General features: G+C 40.8%; 1 protein-coding gene across 1 annotated transcript; it reads left to right on the plus strand.

Moving 5' to 3' along the window:
* The first annotated feature begins 4429 nt into the window (after nt 1–4429).
* LOC122753283 (guanylate-binding protein 1-like) lies at nt 4430–23951 on the plus strand. The gene is made up of 11 exons (XM_044000625.1): nt 4430–4563; nt 9572–9780; nt 15811–15938; nt 16128–16237; nt 16908–17104; nt 17444–17668; nt 18018–18298; nt 19484–19696; nt 19912–20014; nt 20521–20714; nt 22427–23951. Exons 2-11 carry the CDS (start codon nt 9591–9593, stop codon nt 22547–22549), a joined length of 1764 nt encoding a protein of 587 aa, XP_043856560.1. The 5' UTR covers nt 4430–4563; nt 9572–9590; the 3' UTR covers nt 22550–23951.

Below are 23951 nucleotides of genomic sequence, written 5' to 3' on the forward strand. Positions count from 1 at the left end.
CTCAGTCCTCAACCTTCCTGACCTGTTTGCAGCCTAGATCTGGATCACTTTCTTCTCTTTGATTCTTTACACATCTTTGAGATGCTCCTCTTGCCTGTTTCTGCTCCTGCGTATCTGACCACTCTTTCTCAGTCTCTTTTCCTAGTTCTTCATTCATCTTATTCCCACTAAACACGAATGTCCCACTCTGTCCTGATGTCTCCTCTCTTCTCCCTCTATACTATTTCCCATGGATTTAGCAATCATATCTAGGCTTATGTATCAAATACAAATGAACTTAGCTAGCCCTAAGCTTTCTATGGACCTCCACTCTCACCATCTCCAACTGCCAATTAGACATATTGAACTAAATGTCCCGAGATATGTTAAATTCAATTTATTCAACACTGAGCTCATTATCTTTTCCTCCAAACTCTCCCCCTTTCCAAACTTCTCCATTAATGTCCAGGGCAGCACGTTCACAATCCTACAGGCTTCTAACCTAAGTATCATCATCAACTCTTCACCCTTACTCACCACCACCCACTACCATAGCCAATCTACTGCCAAGACTTGTCCCTTGCACGTCCTTCTGCCTTCTGACCATATATGATCCTCATTCAGGCCCTCATCACCTCATCCCTTGACTGTTGCAATGGCCTGCTGGTGGGTGGGCCTGACACAAGTCTCTCCCTACTCCTACTCATCTGCCAAAGAAATTTTCCTAAAGTTCAGGTCTGACCATGTCACCCCACACTCATTCAATAAACCCCAGTGTTTCCCTATGACCTCCAGGATCAGATACAAAATCCTTGCTTTGGTGGTCAAAGCCCTTCATATCCTTCCTACTTAGAGGCAGATCACTGGACAGAAAGGGGAAAGAAAGCTGGGTCTGGAGTCAATCAATTAAATCAATCAAGAAACATTGATAAAGCACCTACTCTCTGCCAGGCACTGGGATAAGTGGTGGTGTTCTTTGTTCTTCATTCTTGTAGAGGACCATGACATCAGGAGATAATATCATGATGTGCAGTGAACTGGATTTAAGTGAAGGAGGGCTGTGCAAGGTCACCAACATCATTCTCTACTCCAGAGCCATCTGGGTCCACTAGCAAGATATATATCAGGAAAACTGGAGATAGCTCCAGATGTTTTTTGAGGCAATCAAGGTTAAGTGACATGCCCAGGGTCACACAGCTAGTAAGTGTCAAGTGTTTTAGGTCACATTTGAACTCACATCCTCCTGACTCCAGGGCTAGTGCTCTATCCACTGATGCCTGTGCTAAGTGGTAGGCAAAAGACAGTCCCAAGGAGCTTACAATATAATAGGGGTAGGGGGAATTAAAACATGAAAACAAATATATACAAAGCAAACACTACTCAAGATAAATAGGAAATAATTAAGAAAGGGAAGGCACTGGAATTAAGAGGAATGGGGAAGACTTCCAGGAAAAGAAAGAACTTTAGTTGCGATTTAAAGGAAGCTAGGGAGGTCTATAGGCAGAAAGAAGGGAGAGCATTCTAGGTGTGGGGGGTAGCCAGAGGAAAATGTCTAGAGCTGAGAGATAGAGTGTCATGTATATAGAATGGCAAGGAGGCCAGTGTCACTGGATGGAAGAGTACCTGAGATCCAGGAATAACACAACACTCAATACCCCAGGAAAGCAGTAACAGGAGCAGCTCAGACCTCCCCTCCCAAAGGGTGGCAGAAGTTATGTTAACATCAGGAAGGGGGCTCTCAAAGTAAACCAACAAGAAAAAAGAACCCCTTGGGGACAGCTAGATGGCACAGTGGATAAAGCACCAGTCCTGGATTCAGGAGGACCTGAATGCAAATCTGGCCTCAGACGCTTGACAATTACCAGCTGTGTGACCTTGGCAAGTAATTTAGCTCTCATTGCCCCACAAAAACAAAAACAAAAAACAACAACAAACCAAAGAACCCTAATTGCTAGTTAGGTGGCAGAGAGGCCTTTATATGGTGGCTGTGAGGACTGTGAAAAGGCAGTGATGGAAAGGGGTAGCCACTCCTGAGGGTCCTATGCTTCTCTGCCTCTTGGCAGGGAGCACTTGTGCTACTGATGAGGCAGCTGAGCTCCCGCTCCACAATCACCTCTCGCACTAGGGGCCTGGGAGCAGGTCTGGTGTGAGGGGCACTGCTGTTCACATGGCTCCTGAGGGCAGATTGGTCAAGGTACTGCTGGTGGTTTGACTTCCCTGGCCCGTGCTCATTGTCTGTTCTCCAAAGCCCTCCCCTCTGCCTAACTTTCCTATGATTTCGGAGGGTACCACCACCCTTCCATCACCCAGGCTCTTCATCTAGGTGTCATCTTCAACTCCTCACTGTCTATTACTCCCCAAGTCCAAACAACTGCCCAGTCCTATTGATTCTGCTTTACAGCATCTTTCAGGTGCCTTCTCTCCTGATATGACGACTGCCCTAGCGTATGCCCTCTTCACCTCATGCCTGGACTATGGTAACACCCTTCTGACAGTTCTCCAGGTCTCATGTTTCTCCTCACTCCAGCCCATCCTACACTCAGCTATCACAGGGATCTTTCTAATTTTACATCTGCCTGGGTCATATCTCTATTCCCTAATCTCCAGAGGTTACCTGTCACCTCTAGGATCAAATAAAGAATCCTCTCTTTGGTATTCAAAGCCCTTCATAGAGATCTGCATAAACATATTCACAAACAACCCAGAAATGGGCTAATTTCCTAGAATCAAACCAGTTTCGGTTTCCCTCTGCCTCAAAGTTTACAGGAAACAAAAGTATGAACTGTAATTACAGTTATAGGGAACTGGATAGTGGTGTTCTGTTCAGGAAGCAGGGGAAGCAGGCATTGGGAGGAGCTTGGAGTTGATCGAGATTCAAGGGAATATTCTAAGAGCTGGGAAAAATTTCTGGCATGTTTTCTGTTTTTTAAAGTAGAGAACAATGTGTGATCCTTTCTTTCTTTTTACAAAATTTTCATTTCTTTTCAATTAACAAGTGAGAACAATAATAGCACTCATTCCCCAGCATTGTAGTGAGGATCAAATGAGATAGCATTTATATAGGACTTTATAAAAGTTAAGGTATTCTATAAATGGCAAATATTGTTGTAATTGTTATTATCCTTTTTATTTTCTGTCCTTCCCCCCTCCCCATTTGGGGGAAAAGAAAGAAAAGCTAAACCCATGTAACTAATATGCAAAAGAAATTCCCACATTGGACAGATCCAAAAATATAGTTCTCATTCTACAATTTGTATCCATCACCTATCTTACAGAAAGTCAGTAGCATGTTTCATAATCAGTCTTCTGAAATCCTGATTCATGACTGCATGGATCTGAGTTCTTACAGCCCAATATAATAAAAATGATAATCTACTAAAATTAATTTCTTTTTTATATTTTTCAATTTCATATTAAAAATTTAACATTTATTTTTTTTACAATGATGAGTGCCAATTTTTCACCCTCCCTGCGTCCCATATTCCCTCATTGAGAAAGCAAGGATTTTGATATAGTTTATACAGGCACAGTCATGCAAAATGTATTTCCATATTATTCATGTTATAAAAGTAAACATATACCAAAAAGAAGAATAAAGAAAGTAAAGAGAATGCTTCAATTCAGTCCCCCTTCTTTTATTCCTCTCCTCTCCCCCTTCCCTGTAGGGTGAGATAGGTTTATGTATCCAATTGAATGTCTTTGTTATTCCTTCTTGGAGCCAATACAGATGAGAGTAAAGTTCAAGTATTGCCTATCAAACTCCACCACCTAGCCCTCCACTGTAAAAGCTTTTTTGGTGACTCTTCTTTGTGCGATTTTATACCATTCTTTCCTCTTTCTCCCTTTTCTACCAGTGCATTTCTCTTTCTCAGGCCTTAATTTTATTATTATTTTCATATCATCCCATCATACTTACCTCACACATGTGCACTCTATCTATGTATACTCCTAACTGTCCTCTGAATCTATGTCATTCAATAATCACTTTGAAACCAAAGCATCTCAGTATCATAGAGCTGAGAAGAAAGAGACTGCATTGGTCAGCATACTGCTATAGACTCCCAAATGGGAGAAATGAAAAGAACGAATAGAGCAAAGGATCAGGAGACAAGGATTAGAAAATGTCATTCATCTCATCTCTTTTTTAAAAGTTGACTTCCAGAATAAACAACACACATATCCAAAGAATTGTAACCAACCTTCCAAGGACAGACATAAATAAATCTTAGATGAACTTGTACTTTAGATAATCCAAAACCTCTTCTCTGCCCATGGCAAACAGTGCAAGCTGACATCATCTCCCCAAATCCCCATCCAATGCTCCTCGCTCAGCCAACTCACACAAAGTGCTTGCTGCTGTTTTCAGTTTCTCTTTCCTCTACAGCATTTCCATTTTTCTTGCTGCTCAGAAGCGGTTTGAAAAGTGAAAGCCCTCACACACAGTTCAGTCATCACAGAGCTTCAGGTTCACAAAGAGACTGGAAGAGAGTCAGAGTCAAGAGATCAAGAGAAAAAGCCCCAAATCAAGGGAGTCCCCAAAACTTCGAACCACGGAAGACACAGAGATTGTGAAGAGAAAAAGTGGTAAGAACTTTTCAGTATTTTCTTTGCCAATCAGGCCCCTCAGACATCATAAAGCACCAGTGCTCTTTGTTGTATAATCTTTGCTTGGAGTTTGAGCGGGCAGGTGGATGGGCCACTCATTACCCCCAGAATAGGACATAGCAGGTCCTCAGCTACCACAGAGATCTTGGTCTGGTCGGGAGTCACTGCACAATATTAGCTGTGTCCACTCCATGTAGAACACCATTTTAGGAACAGAGATGAGGGGAAGAGGGAACTGTTTGGCACAGAATGCTTCTGGGAAGCTGAACTATTTTAAGATCGTCTGTGATGCAAATTCCTGAAATTGTCCAAATTGCATGTTGGAGATCTAAAGGTTTGGTTGAAGAGAAGAAAAGAGAGAGGAAAAGGCCTGAGTGGGAATCTACAGCCCACTGACACTGCCAAATCCTCCCTCCAGAATCTCATTCTGTACAACTGGCTTTCCCATGTATTAGAATTAAGACACTGGGACTGTCACCTCTGGATTCTCAAGATCTTGGTTTCCAACCATGGGATCTTTTCATGGAAATTCACTTATCTTGGCTTATTTTTTCTCTGCTCATTCTGAAAATTGGAAACTTCTGAAATGAAGTCAAGCCCAGGTTTTCAAGTCCTCAAAATGTTAATGGGCAAAGGCTGAGCACAGCATTGAAATAGGAAATATTAATTCAAGGTAGACGTGAAGGGCAAGAGAGCAAGCATTGGCCACAGCTCCAAGTAAATGTGGTGTCCTTCTGTTCCATGAACCTGTTCCCACAGAGAAGGAAACAATCAGAAGGTACAAAGGGAGAAGAGGCTCCCATGAGAGGGTATCTCACTCCTTAGGTGGGCCAGGACTTGGAGAATCAGTAGCCAGAAGAGCAATCAGTATGTTGGATCCAGACTTTCCCCAGAACTAGATAATTCCCACTATAGGAGTTACAAGGAGGGAAATAGCTAGAGATGTTTGCTAGCTCCTAGTGGGAGTGGCTGAGGTCTGGATCTTAGCCCCTGACCTGTACTACCTCTACTGGAACCCCTGAGTGTAGGGAGTGTCCAAAAATGAGTTAAGGGTTGTTTAGATGTCTGAGGGGCTATGGGTACCTAGAGAGATTGGAAGTTGTATTGAATTGATTTTTAAAAGAGAATTAAAGAGGATTCACTTTTTTATTTAATTGACTAATTAGTAGGAGAAGTAGAAAACTTCAACTTCAGAACTGTAAAGTCAGCCAGAAGGCCATGGGGAATAGGAAAGATGACCCCTCCAGCACAAGAAGAGAGGGAATAGTAGAGGCAGCTGGGTGGTACAGTAGTTAGAGCTTTGAACCTGGAGTAAGGAGGAACTGAGTTCAAATCTAGCCACAGGTATTTACTGACTAGCCAAGTACCAATATTAAAGTCACCTAGCATCTGCCTGCTTCAGTTTCCTCAACTGTAAAATAGGGATAATAATAGCAACTACCTCACAAGGTTGTTGTGAGGTCAAATGAGAAAATATTTATGAAGTGTTTACTCCAATGCCTTGTACATAAAAGGTGCTCAATAAATGCATGTTTTCTCTCTCCCATCAAGAAAATGTAAATGTGATAAGGAAGCCCCAGGGGGAGCACCCTGAAAATCCTGGGTAACAATCAGTTAACAAGAAACAACCAGGGAGCAACCATTGACCATAGCAGTGCCAAGCAATATGATGCCCCTGCCCTCAGACAGGGACAGCCCAGGCAGTCAAGGCTCCAACATCCCTCAACTTGTGGACTCTCCCTTTTTTCATCTGCTTCCCTAGGAAATCAGTGAAGAGTTATCCAACCAATCAGTCTGGAATCAAATACAATGATGCATAGAAAGGGATTGTTAGAATTTGTCACCAGACTCTAAAGTCAGCTCAGCCCAAACTACCATTGTAGCCTCATGCCACATTAATTCCACCTTGCCAAACAGGCCTTCACAAATGCCTGAAAGTCCTCTTTTTCATCACACATACCCAAACAGGTCTTCTTGCTCTTCCTTACACACAATAGTACATTTCCCATCTCTGAACCTTTGCACAGGATGAACCCGATGACTGCAGTGGTCTTTGCTCCTATAAGAATCCCTAGGCTCATTCCAGGCTCAGCTCAGATACCACCTCCTACAAGGTTCCCTTCTTGATCACTCCAGCTGCTGGTGTCTCACCTCCAAGCTTACCTAGTGTTCATTTTGTACATACCCTTGATGGACTTAATTATTGTATATGTTGGTTTCTCTAGAGAACATCAGCTCTTTGGGAGAAGGAGTATCTCCTCTTCCTCTTTTTATCCTCAGTGACTAGCACAGTGCTTGGCATATAGTAGACCCTAAAAAATATTCGTTGATGGATTCACATGGAGACAGCTTTGGAGAGAGAAAAGAGCTCAGGAGTCGGAAGGCCTGAGGTCAGATCCTCCCTCTGACACTTACTATTTGTGGATGTCTTTAGGCAAGTCCTTTAACCTCTCTGTGTCTCAGTTTCCTTATCTGCACAATGAGAAGGTTGAAGAGATGGCCTCTCAAGCTCTAGATTATGATCCTGCCACCCAATAACACAAGGTCCTTTGAGAACCCACAAGGGAGCCATACTCTCTCAACCAGGCACTCAACACTGAGCACCTACTATGTGCCAAGCACTGTGCTAAGTGCTGGGAATACAAAAAGTCTCTGCCTTCAAGAAACTCACAATCTAACGAGGAAGAAAAACTTCAGATAAGCATGTCAACCAAGCTATATACAGGATAAATCAGGTATAATCGGCAGAGGGAAGGTACCTTCCTAGATCTAGGAGAGGACAGGAAAGACTTCCTATAGAAAGTGAAATTTTAGCTAGGACTTGAAGGAAACCAGAAAATCCAGGAGGCAGAGCATGGGAGGGAGAGAATTTCAGGCATGAGGGACAAAAAGCAAATGGAAGAAGACCCCAGCACAGAGCCCTGGGAGTAATCCATGCTTAGGGAGCAGGGCATGAAAGATGAGCTAGCAAAGGAGACAGGAGGAGCAGTCAAGCAATCAGGAGGAGAATGAAGAAAGAGCACTTTGGAGAAAACTGAGGGAAAAACACACTGGCCAAAAGAGGGAGGAGTTGCATCAACCAGCAGCCACTGCTAGGGTACCATTCCCCAGGTACTAAGACTTCTGTGAGCTTCCTGGCTTAGGCACACTCAGAAAAACTATTCTGAAGTATTTCCCCTGCAAAGCTGCTAAGGGGCCATTCAGCATCACCTATTTTCATGAATTTCAAAGGAAGGATAAAAAATAGTTATTTCATGATGGAAGTACGCTGCTGACATAGACAGAAAGAGACTCCTTTCATATGAGGAGTTTGGGAAATAAACCACAAATCAGGCACAGAAACACAGTACAGGCAGATATTCAATGGAGAGACTTCTATGCCCAAAAGGTTAGATAATAGGTTTTTGACTTAACTTACTCATAATTTTAGGAGTCACTAACCAACATGAGGAAATGTTATTCTGTAACTGATTCTTAATAACAGGGAGGAAATAATTATTGTGATAGAAATGATAAGAATCCTGAGGGCAAGTGACTTTTCCCTCCAAGTCATAGAGGAAAGAAATGTAGACTCCAATAGACTAAAATGTTATAGGGACAGGTGGTCATCTGTTTGATATGGTATGGGCTGGATTTCTAGTTTTCAAAATTTGTGGTTCTGTGACTCTATAATAGTGAGTTAAAGGAATTTTGAACTAGGCAGAATGACATGGCTAGACCTGTGTTTTAAGAAAACCTCCTTTTTCAGAGTAAAAGAGAATGATCAGGAAGGAGAAGTGATTTGAGACAGGGAGACCAATTAGGAAACTATTGCAATAGTGTGGGAAGAGATGACGAGGGTGGCTGTTGTATGACTGTAAAGAGGGGGATAGATGATGACAGTAGAGAGATAGATAAATAGATATAGATATACCTATACATAGGAGAAATATTGTAGAGATAGAAATGTCAAGATTTGGCAAATGATTGGACATGTGAGTAAAATGAGAGCCAGGAATCCTTGAACTAGTGAAGTACCCGAATTTCAATTAGCATATTTAAGTACCAATAATTAGAGGGCTGGAAGCAAGCAAGCTAAGGGGCCCTCTGATGGCACACAAGAAGGAGTATAAGAATCCCAAAGAAGTACCACATATTTGTGAAATGTGGTATAGGTGAAATATGATACTGCCAAGAGAACTCTGAATTTAGGAATCCAAGGACTTGAGTTCAAATTCCCCCTTTGTCACTAATGACCTCTCTGACATTGGGCAAATTGCTTAACCTCTCTAAGTCTCAGTTTCCTAATCATTGAACAAAAAGATCATTAAGTTCCCTCCTAGTTTTAAATCTAAGATTTTGGGCAGGAAAGGCTTTAGAGTTGGAGTCAAAGAACCTAGGTTTGAAACCAATCTCTGCTATTTACTGGCTGTAGGACTTTGGACAAGTCACTTAACCTTTCTGTGCTTCAGGTTCCTGTAAACTGGATTAGATGATCTCTAACGTCACTTCCCATTCTAAATTCTTCATATATTTTTGCAATTCGAAATGTTTTCAGAGTCACAGAAAAACATAGGAGAGGTAAATGTCACGATCTTTTATTGTAAATTGGATCTGAACAGAGAGAGACTGGATACTCACAAGCAATTACATTTAGGTCCCTATTAATGCAAAAATTTCATTCCCTAACATGGTTGCATTATTAGGATTTATATTACAAATTTCTATTTGTTTGGAAATCTTTGACCATATTTGAACTTTGAATAATTGCATTCAGATAAATGTGATCACTTCCCAGGATTCATTATTCACACTAATCAGGACTTAATTGTAAGGGTATTAATAGGGAAAGGGAGAAGAGGGACTCTGGTTCTGCCTAGAAGCACAGTCTGTGGGGAGGGTTACAAGCAGAAGAAGGAGTATAGTCCTGAGAATGCTGTTTTCCTAGCTCAGCTAGAAATGACTTAGTGTTTCCCAGGTTCTATTTGAGCAGCGTTTGCATTTGCAGGTAACATTCCTCCTCCAACATGGCGAGTGGTCTTTCCATGCGAGCCCCAGTCTGCTTAATTGAGAACAGTAATGGGCAATTCATGGTGAAGCAGGAAGCACTGCAGGTCCTTACTACAGTTACCCAGCCTGTGGTGGTGGTGGCAATTGTGGGACTCTATCGCACTGGAAAATCCTACCTGATGAACAAGCTGGCAGGGCAGAAAACTGGTAAGTCTAAGACATATCACTCTGTAAACACATACAGAATATTATCCATTCAAGTCAGATTAGGGTCTTTGTTATAGGAATGAATGGATCTTTATGAGTTAGGTTTCTTCCTAAGTGTTCCTGATTCCTTTCAAATACAATCATAGAGAAATAGGGCAGAGAAAGAAATGTAAACAGTTTTTCTTTCATAAGTGATAAGGAGAGCATAAAAAATAAAGGTAGAGCCCATGAATCAGGGAATTAAAAATAAATGGGCTAGGAGAAAGGGAAAATAAGGAATGAGGAGGACAAAGCAAAGGACAACTTCTTTAGAAAAGGAGTAGCAACAAAAGGGGAAGACAACATAAGCAATGACCCATGATAACACAATTAATTTGTTATGATGATGTTTAAGATAACATTATCTTTTTTTTTTGTGGGGCAATGGGGGTTAAGTGACTTGCCCAAGGATAACACTATCTTAATTAAGAAAACTAGAGACGTATATTTTTATGTATATTCCCTAACAGTTCTGGTAAGATGATCTAAATTGTTTGGGCTACATTTTTTCCATTTCACTACTTAAAATGAGTTTTAAAGGGAGATTTTTGAACCACACTCTTTACTAGGCACAAAGAGAGAGAAGGATTGAGAGACAGAAATGAACAAATAAAAATAAACAGAAATTAACAATATATATAATTTCAAAGAATTAAGAATAGGTCAGTTAAATAGGAATGGTATGAACATATGGGATCGGGGAAGACAAAGTGGGAATATACTGGTATAATATCAAATTCAATAGCCTTCAGCTCAGAAGCGATAGTTAATGTTACCATATCTCTGCCATTCCATGGGAAGTCTCTGTGAAGAAGGAGAGTTTAACAGTCATTCTGTAGAGACTATTAACTGTGACAGCTGATGAGTGGAGAGAGAAAGAAACTAAAAATTTATTTGCAGAGATAATCATATATAATTTATATCTCACCAAGGAATATCAAAAGAATTCTTGAGAAGAGATTTTAATGCATATCCTGAAGGAATTGAATGGTAGGATTAGGTTTTTTAAATGTGAAGACATTCATAGTAGTCAGGCATTCAACATGACTTTAGCTATGACTTTCAGCTGACATATTGTAAATATTCACTCATGACTTTGTTTCCTTGTCGGTTACAGTGATATATAGAAGAGTTAATAACCTCAATGTTTCAGCCTAGGAGTCAGAAGATTGGGAGTTGGAGAGAAGGAGGATTCCTATTTAGATAGAAATGAACCTAAGCTTATGGGGAAAGAAATCTCTCTAGTTAGTTAAATAAGCAATATATAAACTGAGGTGGAGCACAGAACCAATTCATTAATTAATGAGAGATATTGCAGTTTTAGTAATTAATAAGGAAACATCAAAACATGATTTTTGTAGAACCCAAGATAGGAATGGATAAGAAAAATGTACTAGTAGTAGATAGAATGGAGACTACACAATATAGGCTACACATAATTATTGATTTTAAGTCACAGCTACACTAGCATCCAAGTAGTCTAAACTTAAAAAAAGACCTTATGCACAAAACACTGATTGAAAAAGAAAAGCGATTACATGAAATAAATAAGAGGAGAAAAACAGAAACCAAATAACTATAGTATGAAATGTGGATTAGTTCATGATCCAACAAAATGAAATAAAATGACAGAGTGGATAAGGAACCAGAACCCAACAATGTAAGAAACACAACTAGGGGAGGTTTCCACTCAGGAAATTAAGTGACAATACCTATGGGAAAGAAAAGCTGATCCCTGACCATCAGCTGAGAGTGGGAAGTGGTCATCGTTGGTAACGGATTGGCAATGATTGTTCTGGGGCTTAGGGATTTAAACAGGGTTTTTATAGTGTTCTTCAAGGATTTTCCTCCCTCCCAGTAAAATACAATCTCCCGTTGGAAGATAAACAAAGGTACACCCAATATTCTGATATTGGCCATCTTGTTAATGATGGCCTTATGATAAGAAACAGGGAAGGAGATGGTCACTTATCAGGATACACAATTAGGAAAGACCAAGTTGAAGGAGGAAGTAGGGAATTTTTAGCAAGTTAGATAATCAATGTCCTTAGAAAATTAAAATACCGTGACAAGTCATATTTATAAAATGGACCTAAGGTCACAGAATAGAAACTAAGAAACATGAAAGAAATTCACAGTTTAAACATTTCCAATTTAACAAGCAATAAAGGAACTCTATGTATAAATACTATGCTTCAGACAGATTTCTATCATGTCAAAAGAAGAATTAGTACCTGTGCTGCAAAAATTATTCTCAAATATTGGGAAAGAAAAATTCAATGCCTTCTGTGACAAAATGATCATCCCACTACATAACTTAGGGAAGAATAAAGAAAAGAGTGAATTATAGACAAACATCATTTATACTGATGAAATATTTTTCAACAATATCAAATGAAACAGCAATATATCCAAAATATTATTGACTATGGCAAAATTGGACTTCTATCCAGAATGTGAGAAGAGTTCATAATTAAGATTATAATTAACACAATTAATCATAATAAATACAAAACCCCAACAACCTCAAAATTATTAGCAATAGATACAGAAGAGGCCTTTGGTTAAAAAAATCCACATACACCTTTATACTACATACATATAGAAAGGCCACATTGCTTTGTGATATACATGTATGTAATATTTATATTTATGTAAATTTTCTCTCTATGGGCAAATATATGAATATTAATATTTCTATCCAACCATAAGCCAACATCACTTTGTATACGAAAATATTGGAAGTTTTTACAATGACCATAGAAATGATTCAAGAATTCTCCCTTTCTGCACTATTATTTCATATGTTCCTAGAAATAATACCGGTGGCAACAAAAAATTAAGGAAAGAAAGATGTGACTCCTGGTTCAGAGGAGACAAAATGATTCCTCTCAGACAACATGAGGGTTTGCTTAGCAAACCCTTGAAAATTAGCAAAGCAACCAGTTAAGAGAATAGCTTCAGCAAATAAATTAATCAGATATTTATTGAATGCCTGTTAGCTGCCAGTTTCAGCATTAGGGTTACAAAGGCAAAAATGAAGCAGTTTCTGTCCACAGGGAACTTAAATTCTGTCCAGAGAAAGACAATCTACACCTACTAATATATACAAAGCAAATACATGGAGATTGGGGAAGGGAGGCACTAGAGCTGGGGGTTCAGAAAAGGGCTCACCTAGGAGGTGGGGTTTCAGCTAGGCATAAAGAATAGTAAGGTATTCAGTGAGGTAGAGATGAACAAAGATTATGTTCTCAGCAAAGGCAATGATGTGGAAGATGGAGTACCATATCTGGGTTATTAAGAAGTCAGTTTGACTAGACCATGTAATTCAGGATGGGGAGTATTATATAATGAATTGAAAAGGTAAGCTGGAACCAGATTGTGCAAACTTTAAAATACCCACAGAAGGCTTTGTATTTGAACCTAGAAGCAAAATGGCACCACTAGAGATTAGGAAGCAGGAGAATGAAATCTGGACTAGGTTGGTGGCTATGTGAATAGAGAGGAAATTGGCAGCAAGAAATGGTGGAAAGGTAGGTTAAATGAAGCCGAGAAATTGAAAATATAAGTGGCGTGAAGGAGAATGAGGAACTGTGGAAGGGTGCAAAGTTGTGAATCTGAGTGATTAGCAAGATAATGGTGACTTTGAAAGGCAATGGAGAAGTTAAGAAGAAACTTAGGTTTGGAGGAAAGGCTAATGAATTCTGTTCTGAACATGTTAAGCTTCAGATATCTATAAGATATAGGGAGGTGGGAGCTGGAGTGGAAATTCAGCAGAAAGAACAGGACTCATCTTTCTATGTATATGAGTGTGTATAAACACAAATACATACATATATAATGTGTGTATAAATGTTTATGTGTAAATATATGTGGGTATATTTACATATCTTTATATATGTATGTACCTGTTTGTGTGTATATATAATATATTATATATATATATAAATTTGATAGATAGATGTTAGGTCATCTATATACAAATAATAATTTAAACTATGAGAGCTACTAAGGTCACCAAGAGAGATAGTGTGAGGCCTTAAAAAGAGGGATTTGGGGTGTAGCCAGAGTTATGGGAAAGAATACGAGTGATGATGCAGCAAAGGAAATTGAGAAGGAATAGTCAGAAAGGTAAAAGGAGAACCAAGAGGGAGCCAGAGAGGAGTGAGTGTTGTAGGAGAGGGAGATCAATGTGCTGAAATCTGGGGAGGGAACAAGAAGGATGACAACTAAAAAAAACCGAGTAGATATGGAAATTAATAAATCTTTGATAACTGAGGGTAATAGATTCAGTAAAGCATCAGGATATAAGAAATATTCCCTCCAATCTTGAGCATTTCTGGATAGAGAAACAAAGTCTTGGAACAAAAAACCCCAGAAATCCCAATGTAACTACAGAATCTTTAAAACAGCAGTGAGCCAATCTGCTAAGACACAACTCAAGACATATTTTATCTAGAAAAAACAAGTTTCACACTTGAAAGAAATATTGACAAATAATTGGAGAAGTTGCTATTTGCTGTTCATATTTCTCTCACAAGCAGTCTAGAAAGTATAGAATCAAGGGCAGAGGCAGCAGCACCTGGCTTGGCAAGAAGGAGGACTCTCTCTTACTCTGAGATTGAAGAGAAAGATAGAATATGTAGGAACATAGATTTAGGGGAATGAACAAGGGTACTGGAGGAAATGGTTTTGAGATGACCTCCATCTTCTCAGCATTGAGAATGAGAAATGACCATAATACTTCAAATGACTTTTGTGGAGAAACTGAGGCCCCAGGAGGGTAAGTTATTTGCTGAGGTTACAGATCTAGTAAGCAGCTCGGGTACCATGACTTCAAATTAGTGTTTCCCCTCACTGAGAGTACAGAAAAGATTCAAGGACAGCATCAGAAAGGCTGCATACACAAGAGTAGTCCTTGGACTTCAGTGGTTGGGTGGGGCAGGCACAGGGCATAGCACCAGTACCTCTGTAACGTTTTTGTGATCTCCTAATCATTTGAGAGCCACACCTCCCTTCTTTCCCTTTCCCTTAGGAACGTCTTGTCTCGTCTTACTGATTCCACTGTCTCTGCTCACCTATGCAGGCTTTCCTTGTCTGACCTCTTCCTCCTCCTTAGTTCTCTCCTTACCCCCTCAGCCATTCTCCTTTTCTCAAACCTGTTCTGCCTTCAGATTTCTTGCCCTTCTCCTCCTCTCTCAGCCCAATCTTGATCCTCAAGTTCCCCAGAATTTCTACTTCCCAACATCAATCTCCATCCTTCTTTACAAGGTTAAAGCCCAGTGAAGCACCTCTTCAACATCCTTCCCATTCAGCTTATGCCCTTGTCCTTCTCCAGCCCCCTTTGTCAGTCAACCTTCTACTTCAGAAGCCCCAAGGAGCCACAGTGCTCTCTTGTCTCCCCAATAAAACATAAACACCTCATCTTAACATCTGCAGCACTGACCTACCAGGCTCTCACCTACCTCACCAGCTTTATCTCATGTGGCCCTCTTAGCATACTTGAATAAATCAAAATTGAGTTACTTTCTGTACAACTTTGGGCATTTGAGAGGCTGACATCTAACCTATCTCACTCTCAAGTTAAGAAATTTTTCTGTTGTCTTTGCCCCTCTATGAAAATGTATCCTGTGTTCTTCTGTACTTGTAGTAGTAGTAAATTGCAATTAAATAGCCCTTTATGTTTACAAAGTTTTACATATATATGTATATATATATATATATGTGTGTGTGTGATCTCATTTGCTTTTCTCAATAATTATGAAGTAGTTGCTATTATTAGCCTCATTATATAGATGAGTAAACTGAGCTTAAGTGATTTGCCTAGAATCACACAGCAAATAAGTGTTGGAGGCAGGATTTGAACTCAGCTCTTTCTCAATCTACATCCAGCACTCTTTCCACTACAACTCTGGAATGTCCTCCACACACCTCACATGTCAAACTTCTACCTTGCTACCATCTGGCTTCTCTCTCCAAACTTTTGTGTAGGTTTCTCCCTTGGCTCTACAGTGCAGTCTCACACCAAGGGCATCTGGATGTGGTGTGTTCCTCATCCCAAGAAGCCAAATCACACCCTCATTCTTCTGGACACTGAGGGGCTGGGCGATGTCGAGAAGGTAAGGAGAAGTGGATGCCACCCTGCTTAACCAAATGTCACTAACCATTGTTGCTCTCGGCCTTACGTCTAATGAAGACCAAACAAGTTGTTCCCCCCACCCCAACTGCATAATCATGGTAACCTAGGCCATCTCACAGAAGGGAAATGAGTTATGCATTCAGTCCATATCATGGGATCTGATTTCTAGGGTGACAACAAGAACGACACCTGGATCTTTGCCCTGGCCGTGCTACTGAGCAGCACTTTTGTCTACAACAGCATGCGCACCATCAACCAGCAGGCCATGGACCAGCTTCAGTATCCTGCATAAAATGAGATGATGTTGAGAAAGCACTTTGCAAACTTCAAAGGTCTACAAATGTTAGTTATTACTGTTCAAAGGAAGAGTGAGGCAGAACTCGGACAGCTCCCCACTTCCCTAAGGAGGCCTCTATGAAGTTCACATTTTATTGTATTGCTGACAGTTAAAAGAGAGGAGGAGAGACAGAAAGACAGTCAGAGAGAGGGGTGGGGGAGGGAAAGAGAGAAACAAAGTCAGAGAAAGAGACAGAGATAGAAGCATGGTCTAGTGGATAGAGATCCCCCTTTGCAGTCAGGAAGACTTTGGTTATAATTCTGCTTCTGACGGAGCAAACCACTTAATGTCTCAGTGCTCCAAGACCATTGAACGCTGTAAATCATTAGCAAATATCAGTCTATACTACTACAGGGAAATTCCTCACTAGGAGTTCCCTGTACTGATGAAGATAGGGATCCAGTTACACACACACACACACACACACACACACACACACACACACACACACACACTCAGTCAGTAACTGTCAGGAAAATCTCTTCTGGCTAAAAGGGCCAGTAAGTTGATTATAGGGGAGGAGAAGTAGAAGACTTTAGGGAATTGGGAGACTTAAGGAATGATGCCTGTTGGACTATTTTTTCAACCCCTTTTCCTTAATTAACACCCCAGCTATGTGACAGAGCTGACAGATAAAATCAAGGCAAAATCCTCCCCCAGCACTGAACAGATAAATGACTCCATGGAATTTGCGAGCCTCTTTCCAGACTTTGTGTGGACTGTGCGTGATTTCTTCTTGGACTTGGAAATCGATGGGCAGCCCATCACCTCTGATCAGTACCTTGACAATGCCCTGAAACTAAAGAAAGGTGCCAGGGAGTAAGGGTTGGGCAATGGGGGAAATCCCAGAAACTGCTCTTACTTGTGTCTAGTTTATCTATGTACAGCGGTAGTCCCCAGACTCCTCCCCAAAAGGGAATACGATATAAGTCTTAGAAGAGTTTAGGTGCCTGGGTTCTATTTATGGTTGCATTCATGGGACCAGGTCTTTGTTCTTTTCATTTTCTCTTTCTTTAATCAACTTCATGCCTACAGACTCCTGGGTTAGGAGTGAGTCAAATGTTCTAGACAGGACACAATTGGAGGGGACTGACCCCCCAGGGCAACTTTCCCTCCATGCCGTACCCTTTCTCCTTCTCTTTCCTTAGGTACCAGTGAAGAAGCCAGACTGTGTATCCAGAAGTTCTTTCTAAACAGGAAATGCTTTGTATTTGCCCCACCTGCTCCTACAAAGAAGCTCAAACATCTCGAGAAACTTCATGATGATGAACTTGATGTGGACTTTGTGGAAAGTACTAAAAACTTCTGCAATTACATCTTCAGTGACGCTAAGGCCAAGGCTCTCCCAGGAGGTGGCGTGGTCAATGGCCCCCGTGAGTCTCCTCTACAGCACTTCCGATAACTTCCTTATAGTACTTGTAGGGATCTCTAGAATGAGAGGGAGATAGAGGAGTTTTCCCAACATAACCAAGGACAAAGGCAATGACAGTCTTCTTGTGCCAGGACAGTCCTATGCATCACATTTGTCAGAGCTTTGGTTGCCAAAAACATCTTTCCTGTTTCCTCGCCATTCTTAGTGCTTCCTGATTCGATCACAAAGCTCACTTTCTGAGAAAGAAAATCAAATCCCCACTATGCACCCTGACAAAGAATAAAAATGCAGTCTCATTCCTAAACAGGATAGTTCTGGCAATTCTCCTGATTGTTCCATTTCCATTTTAGGTCTAGGACACCTGGTCCTGACCTACACTGAGGCCATCACCAATGGAGATATTCCCTGTATGGAGAATACAGTCCTGGCACTGGCTGAGCTAGAGAACTCAGCTGCAGTTCAAAGGGCCATTACATTGTATGAAGAAATGATGAGAAAGGAGGTCCACCTCCCCACAGAAACCATTCAAGAACTGTTGGACATAAATGTCATCTGTAAGAAGGAAGCCATTCAAGTCTTCATCAAGGACTCCTTCAAGGATGTGAACCAGAAATTCCAAAAATCACTGGAGGTACCTTTGCTATTTTAGGACTTTGCCTGAGAACTACAGCCCTTAATAAATTTGAAAGCCCCAGACCACAGTCCTGTGACCTTGACACCCCATTTTCAATATTTCCAGTGACCAAAAGACTTCTGACTCATGTGCTCTGCAGATCTAGTATAATATGCTCATCTAATACATATATTTAAAGTCCTGCAAAGTCAAAGGATTACACATGAAAGGTCCACTTGAGGCTTCTGGTCTGTAATGTGGGTTATATACCACAGTGGAAAGCAAAGAAAATAATGGGAAGGGTATTCTGGTAATTTCAGATCAAGACTCTTGTACTCTTCATGTATTGAAGGAACCAATAGGAATGGATCTTAGGCTAATGGATCAGAGGACAGATTTGGTCCTTTCTGACTGCCTCTAAATGTACAGTGAAAACAGATTTTGGTTCTATAAGAATGTATTGGAAGAACATTTTCTTGTGCATTTATTTTTCATTTACAGAATAAAACATTTCCATAACATACTATAATTAAAAAAGATGATTGGACATGAAACTGCAAATCTATTATGTACAACCTGCTCTTCTATCATGTAAATTTCTTTTTTTAAACTTTTTGCCCCTCTCCTAGCCCTTGAGATGGCTATCATTAGACACAAATAGCTATAGATATATAAAATTATTTTTATACATACTTTTATTTATCAGTTCATTCTCTGGATGCAGATAGTATCTTTCTTCATATGTCTTTTCTTTTTAATTTGCACATTTAATAGTCAAAATGACTTATTTGCTCAAAGTTGTTCTTAAAACAATATTGCCATTACTATATACAATGCTGTCTTTCTTCTGTTCATTTCCCTCTTCATTACTTCTTCCAAGTCTTTCCATATTTTTCTAAGAACATTGAGCTCATCATTTCTTATACCATAGTAGCATTCCATCACAATCATATACCACAAACCTAACATTTTCTCAAGGAAAATCTTCTGAAGGAAACATCCTAAAATTAGAATGACTTAAAAGTAAGAGGCTGTCAGTTCTCCTTCTTGGGAACTCTTCAAGGAAAGGTTGGAAGGGCTTGGGTGACATGGGACAAGGGGTAGATTAAATGACTACTGAGGTGCTTTGGAATTCTGAAATTCTGAATTTCTTTTGCATCCCTTATGTCTTACTCCTTTTTTCTTTATTTAATCACTTTAAAGACTGAGCTAGAAGCCAAGCTAGAAGACTTCTGTAAACAAAATGAAAGAAAGTCCCTAGAGCGGTGCAGAGCTTTGCTTCAGGATATATTCAGTCCTCTGGAGGAATCAGTGAAGCAGAATACCTTCCATAAACCAGGGGGCTATGGCATCTTCCTTCAGAAGAAACAAGAGCTCATAGAGAAGTACAACCAGCAGCCCAAGAAGGGGATCCAGGTAAACCTTCCCTTTGGCCATAGGTTCAAGGTTGCTGGTTAAGGGGAGTCAAGAAACTTCCAGGGTCTTTTCCCAGCCTTGAGGTGACTAGTTAATAGTACTGTCTGTTGGGTGACCCACGTATGAGCTATGTTCAAGTGAATGGACAAGCCTTAGCTTTACCCATACATCATCACTATTTCCTGTTTTGAATTCATTGTCCTCCTGTCCTCCAGGCAGGCAAAGCACTGGAAGAATACCTGAAGTCAAAGGAAACTGTAGCTGCTGCAATTAACCAGGCAGACCAAACCCTTACGGCAAAAGAAAAAGAGATCAAAGGTGAGACATACATGAGAGAGACCCTAACCTGAGTAGTCCTGAGAATTGTGCCCTCTGTCCTCAGAAATCTTATTTAAGATGACTTGATGTCCTTGAGAGCATTTGAATTCAACTAAGATTCCTTTTTTGCTTCCTAAATATTAATCTCTCTGTAGAAAAGTACTTGTTACTCTAGTAAAGAGGTCCAATAAGTTTGCTCTCTGAAATAAAATCAATAGTAAGCAGGGACAGAAGACCTCTAGTTGTTTTTGTTGTCATTTTGGAAGTGTCCAACTCTTTGTGATCCTATTTGGCATTTTCTTTGCAAAGATGCTGGGGCAGTTTTCCATATTTTTCTCCAGCTCATTCTACAGATGAGGAAAGTAGCCCATGGCCACTAAGCTATGAAGTGTCTGAAGACAGATTTGAACTCAGGTCTTCCTTACTCCAGGTTTGGCCCTCTATCCACTAGGCCACCTAGCTACCTATTTACCTCTAGTTAAACTTCTGTAATTCTTCCTTCTCAGAGCAACAGAGGAAAGCAGAAGCTGCAGCAGCTGCTGCAAGAGAGATGGAAATACTGCAAAAGAGGCAGGAGCAGATGAAGCTGGAAAATGAAATGAGACAACAAGAACATCTAAGGCAAATGGCTGCCCAGAGGGAAGCCGAGAGGAGGAGGGTGTTGAAAGAGCAAGAGAGAGAGCAGGCTAGGAGACTACAGGTATTACATTGTCCCAATTCAATATCTGTCCCCTTCCCCATTCCCCTTAATGACTTAAGTAAATGGAGATTACTCAGTTACAACACTTGAAGAGTGAAATGTTTTGGCCCTAATGGAAGACAAATATGGTCCAGGACAATATCTCTTACCTCTTTTTATTAATCAATTTTGCAAACATTTATTAAGCTCTTATTCTGTATAGTCACTGTATCAGGCTCTGGAGATAGAGGAAAAAACATAAAGGAAATGAGGAGGCAAGGAAAGGAGGGGAGGGAGGAAGAAGGGAAGGAAAAAAGGAAGGAAGAAGAGAAAGAAGGATAAAAGTGAGGGAAAGGGGAAGGAGAGGGAAAGAGGAATTAAGGAAGGAGAGGGGAGAAAGAAAGAAAGAGGAGAAAGGTAGTGAAGTAGGGACAAAATAAGGAAGGGGGAAGGAAGGAAGAAAGGGAGAGAAGGAAAACAATGGAAGAGTCTAAGGGAGGGAGGAAGAGAGGAGGGAAGGAAAGAAGGGAGGAAAAGGGAAGGAAGAAAGTAATGAAGAAAAGAGGGAGGGAGGGAGGGAGGGAGGGAAGGGAAAATTCAGAGCATTCAAGGAGTTATTTTTTTTTTTCTGAACTTCATAGTGTCTCTCTGTATCACTCCTTGAACACTTAGATATATTGCCTTATATAGTTAGTTTTCTTCATATGTGTTCCTGTTTCCCTAACAAGACTGTAAACTCTCCAAAGGTAAGGATGGTATTTTATGTTTCTTGGTATTGTCCACAGAGCTTAGCAAAGTGTTTTTTACATTTATATAATTAATGAAGAAAGTTATTAAGCAGTTATAACCTAATACTACCAATCACTAAGAAAGCCCATAGAATGTAACCTCCCTGAAGGCAGGGACTGTTATTGCTTTTGTCTTTGTATCCCACTACCTAGAACATAGTACCACTTTTTGTTTGGATTAAATTGTATTGCCAAACTGTAGGGACCAAATTTAATATGGGTAGAGTTAATTGAGTGGCTCACCGTAATATTGGGGTTCAGAAAATAATGAGGGACCTCTAGGCCCAAAGTTTCCTCCCCTCCAAACTGCCTTTTTTAGTTATTTCTCCCAGGCCAATAAGAAAGGAGATTAACAGCCTCTTTTCCACAAACAAACCAGGTTTTATTAATGGGAATAAAATACACAGCAAAGGTGAAATTAATTAAGCCAATGACAAGGGAATCGGGAAAGAGGAAAATGGATAAGCTCCCTGGCTCTAGAAAAGACTGACACAATCCCCAAACTTGCTTCCAGCTCAGCTAATTCAAAGAGCTGGACTCATTTTTATTAACTCACCACCTGGGGCCTGTAGTTATTAGGAAATAGCTGTACAGGCTCTCAGCAGTCTGCTCCTGGAAGCTCACCAACAGAAATTACGACCTCCCATCAGCGAGCGTTCCCCTTTTTACTTTTACTCTCCCTCTCCCAAAAGGGAGGTCCTTCAAGCTGGATGTGGAGAGTGGTTCCCCTGCTGACATCAGCAGCATACGTCACTCAGGGCAGGCCAGGTGTGGCCCATATCCAATCATACCTAGCCAGTTTCCCAAACTTTACTAGATCATTCAGGTGGGACCCCTGGGTACCTGCCAAATTCCATTACTTTATCACAAAACCAAAGAGAAAAACTTCTCTGATTTCACCTACACTTGGCCTGTTGGATGCCTTTTTTTCTCATTTCTCTTCAGGAACAAGCACGATTACTCCAGGAACAGCAAATGAGGGAAATTGCTGAACAACAACGTCAGATCCAGAATTTGCAGGCCCAAGTTCATAACTATGAATCAGGAACTGACTGTATTATATTGTGAAGAGAAGAGCTTCCTCATCTTACTCACCCAAAACTGCAGGGTTATCTAAATGAGAAATGTTTAACCTTGGGACAGTGCACAAGAGACTCAGCTTGCTGAAATAATAATAGAATTGTACAATTGTATAACCAAAGGAATCTCAGAAAGCATTTGTCAAATCCTGACACAAAGGATATGTATTTTTTACAATATCCCTGACCAGTAAGTGGTCATTCAGCCCCAGCTCAAAGGCCTCCCCCCCCCCCCAGAATGGGGAATTCACTCCCTTTATAGGTAAGGTATCCTGTTCCACTTTTGGTCATCCCTCTCTGTTCAGAGGTCTTTCCTTAGCAGGAGCCAGGAGCCATCCCTGCAAATACCATCTACCTGTCCTCCCTGTGAATGAGTTCCCCTTGTCTAATCTTCTCTTTCACATGACAACCTTTCAACTATTTGAAGACAACTATAGTGAAATAGAAACCAGAAAAGAAGACAAGAAAAAGGAGGAGGAAAGGGACATTTGGTGGGTTGAAGCAGAGCCAACAAGATGTTTGCTGCTTCCTGCTTTCCCATGTGGGGAAGATTAGTTCTCCTTAGTTCTAGAGCCTCTTTTCATTATGTATATAAGGATAGGGGTTTACTTCTCAGAACTGTGCAAGCACTCTCCTTTGACACTCTTGGGAACGTCAAGAAATCAGTTTTGTCTGCTATAGATTGTTGTACCTGCATTTGCAGTTGGGCTGTCACCCCAGGACTTGAGCTTAAATGTCTGAACAGGGGAGGCAGAGGCTGAGCAGCTGACTAGGTGGGGAGGGGAAAGAAATGTGCCCAGTCAATGGATAAAGCCAGAGAATTTGAGAGCTGTACCCAGGGGCACCAGGCCGGGCAAGGGTGAAATAGTTGTCTTCTTGCTGGGGCCTCTGAAAGCAGAGGAGGTTGGGATCTAGAGGTAGAGCTGAAGGAGAAAGTTGAATTAAGCTTCATCATTGTGGGGACAGCAACTGAACTTCCTGTCTCATCCATCCTTAAGAAAGCTTACCCTGTGGGGGCTAGCAGTTGTCATTGGGAACAAACCTACAATTCTTGGAGATTTGGAGATGTGAAGGAGAAGGATATTGTAGGAGGGAGTCTTCCAAGGCCTTGTCCTCTCTTCCTCCTTGCCCTCCTTTTCCCCCCATCCTCTTCTTTGTCCCTTTCTTCCTCCCCTTTTCCCCTTCTCTTTTTGTCCCTTCACTTCACTTTCTCTCTCCTCCTCCCAAAATTTGTCCTTGAGGGCAGGGCAAAGGCTACTCCATATTTTCCAAAGTATCTGTCATTAGAAGTTGTAGGTTGAGCAAGAGGAGTTCAAAGAAACCTGGAAGGACTTGCATGAACTGATGATGAGTGAGATGAACAGAACCAGAAGAACATTGTACACAGTATC

Source organism: Dromiciops gliroides, chromosome 4 (assembly GCF_019393635.1).
Source record: "Dromiciops gliroides isolate mDroGli1 chromosome 4, mDroGli1.pri, whole genome shotgun sequence".
Classification (NCBI taxonomy): Eukaryota; Metazoa; Chordata; class Mammalia; order Microbiotheria; family Microbiotheriidae; genus Dromiciops; species Dromiciops gliroides.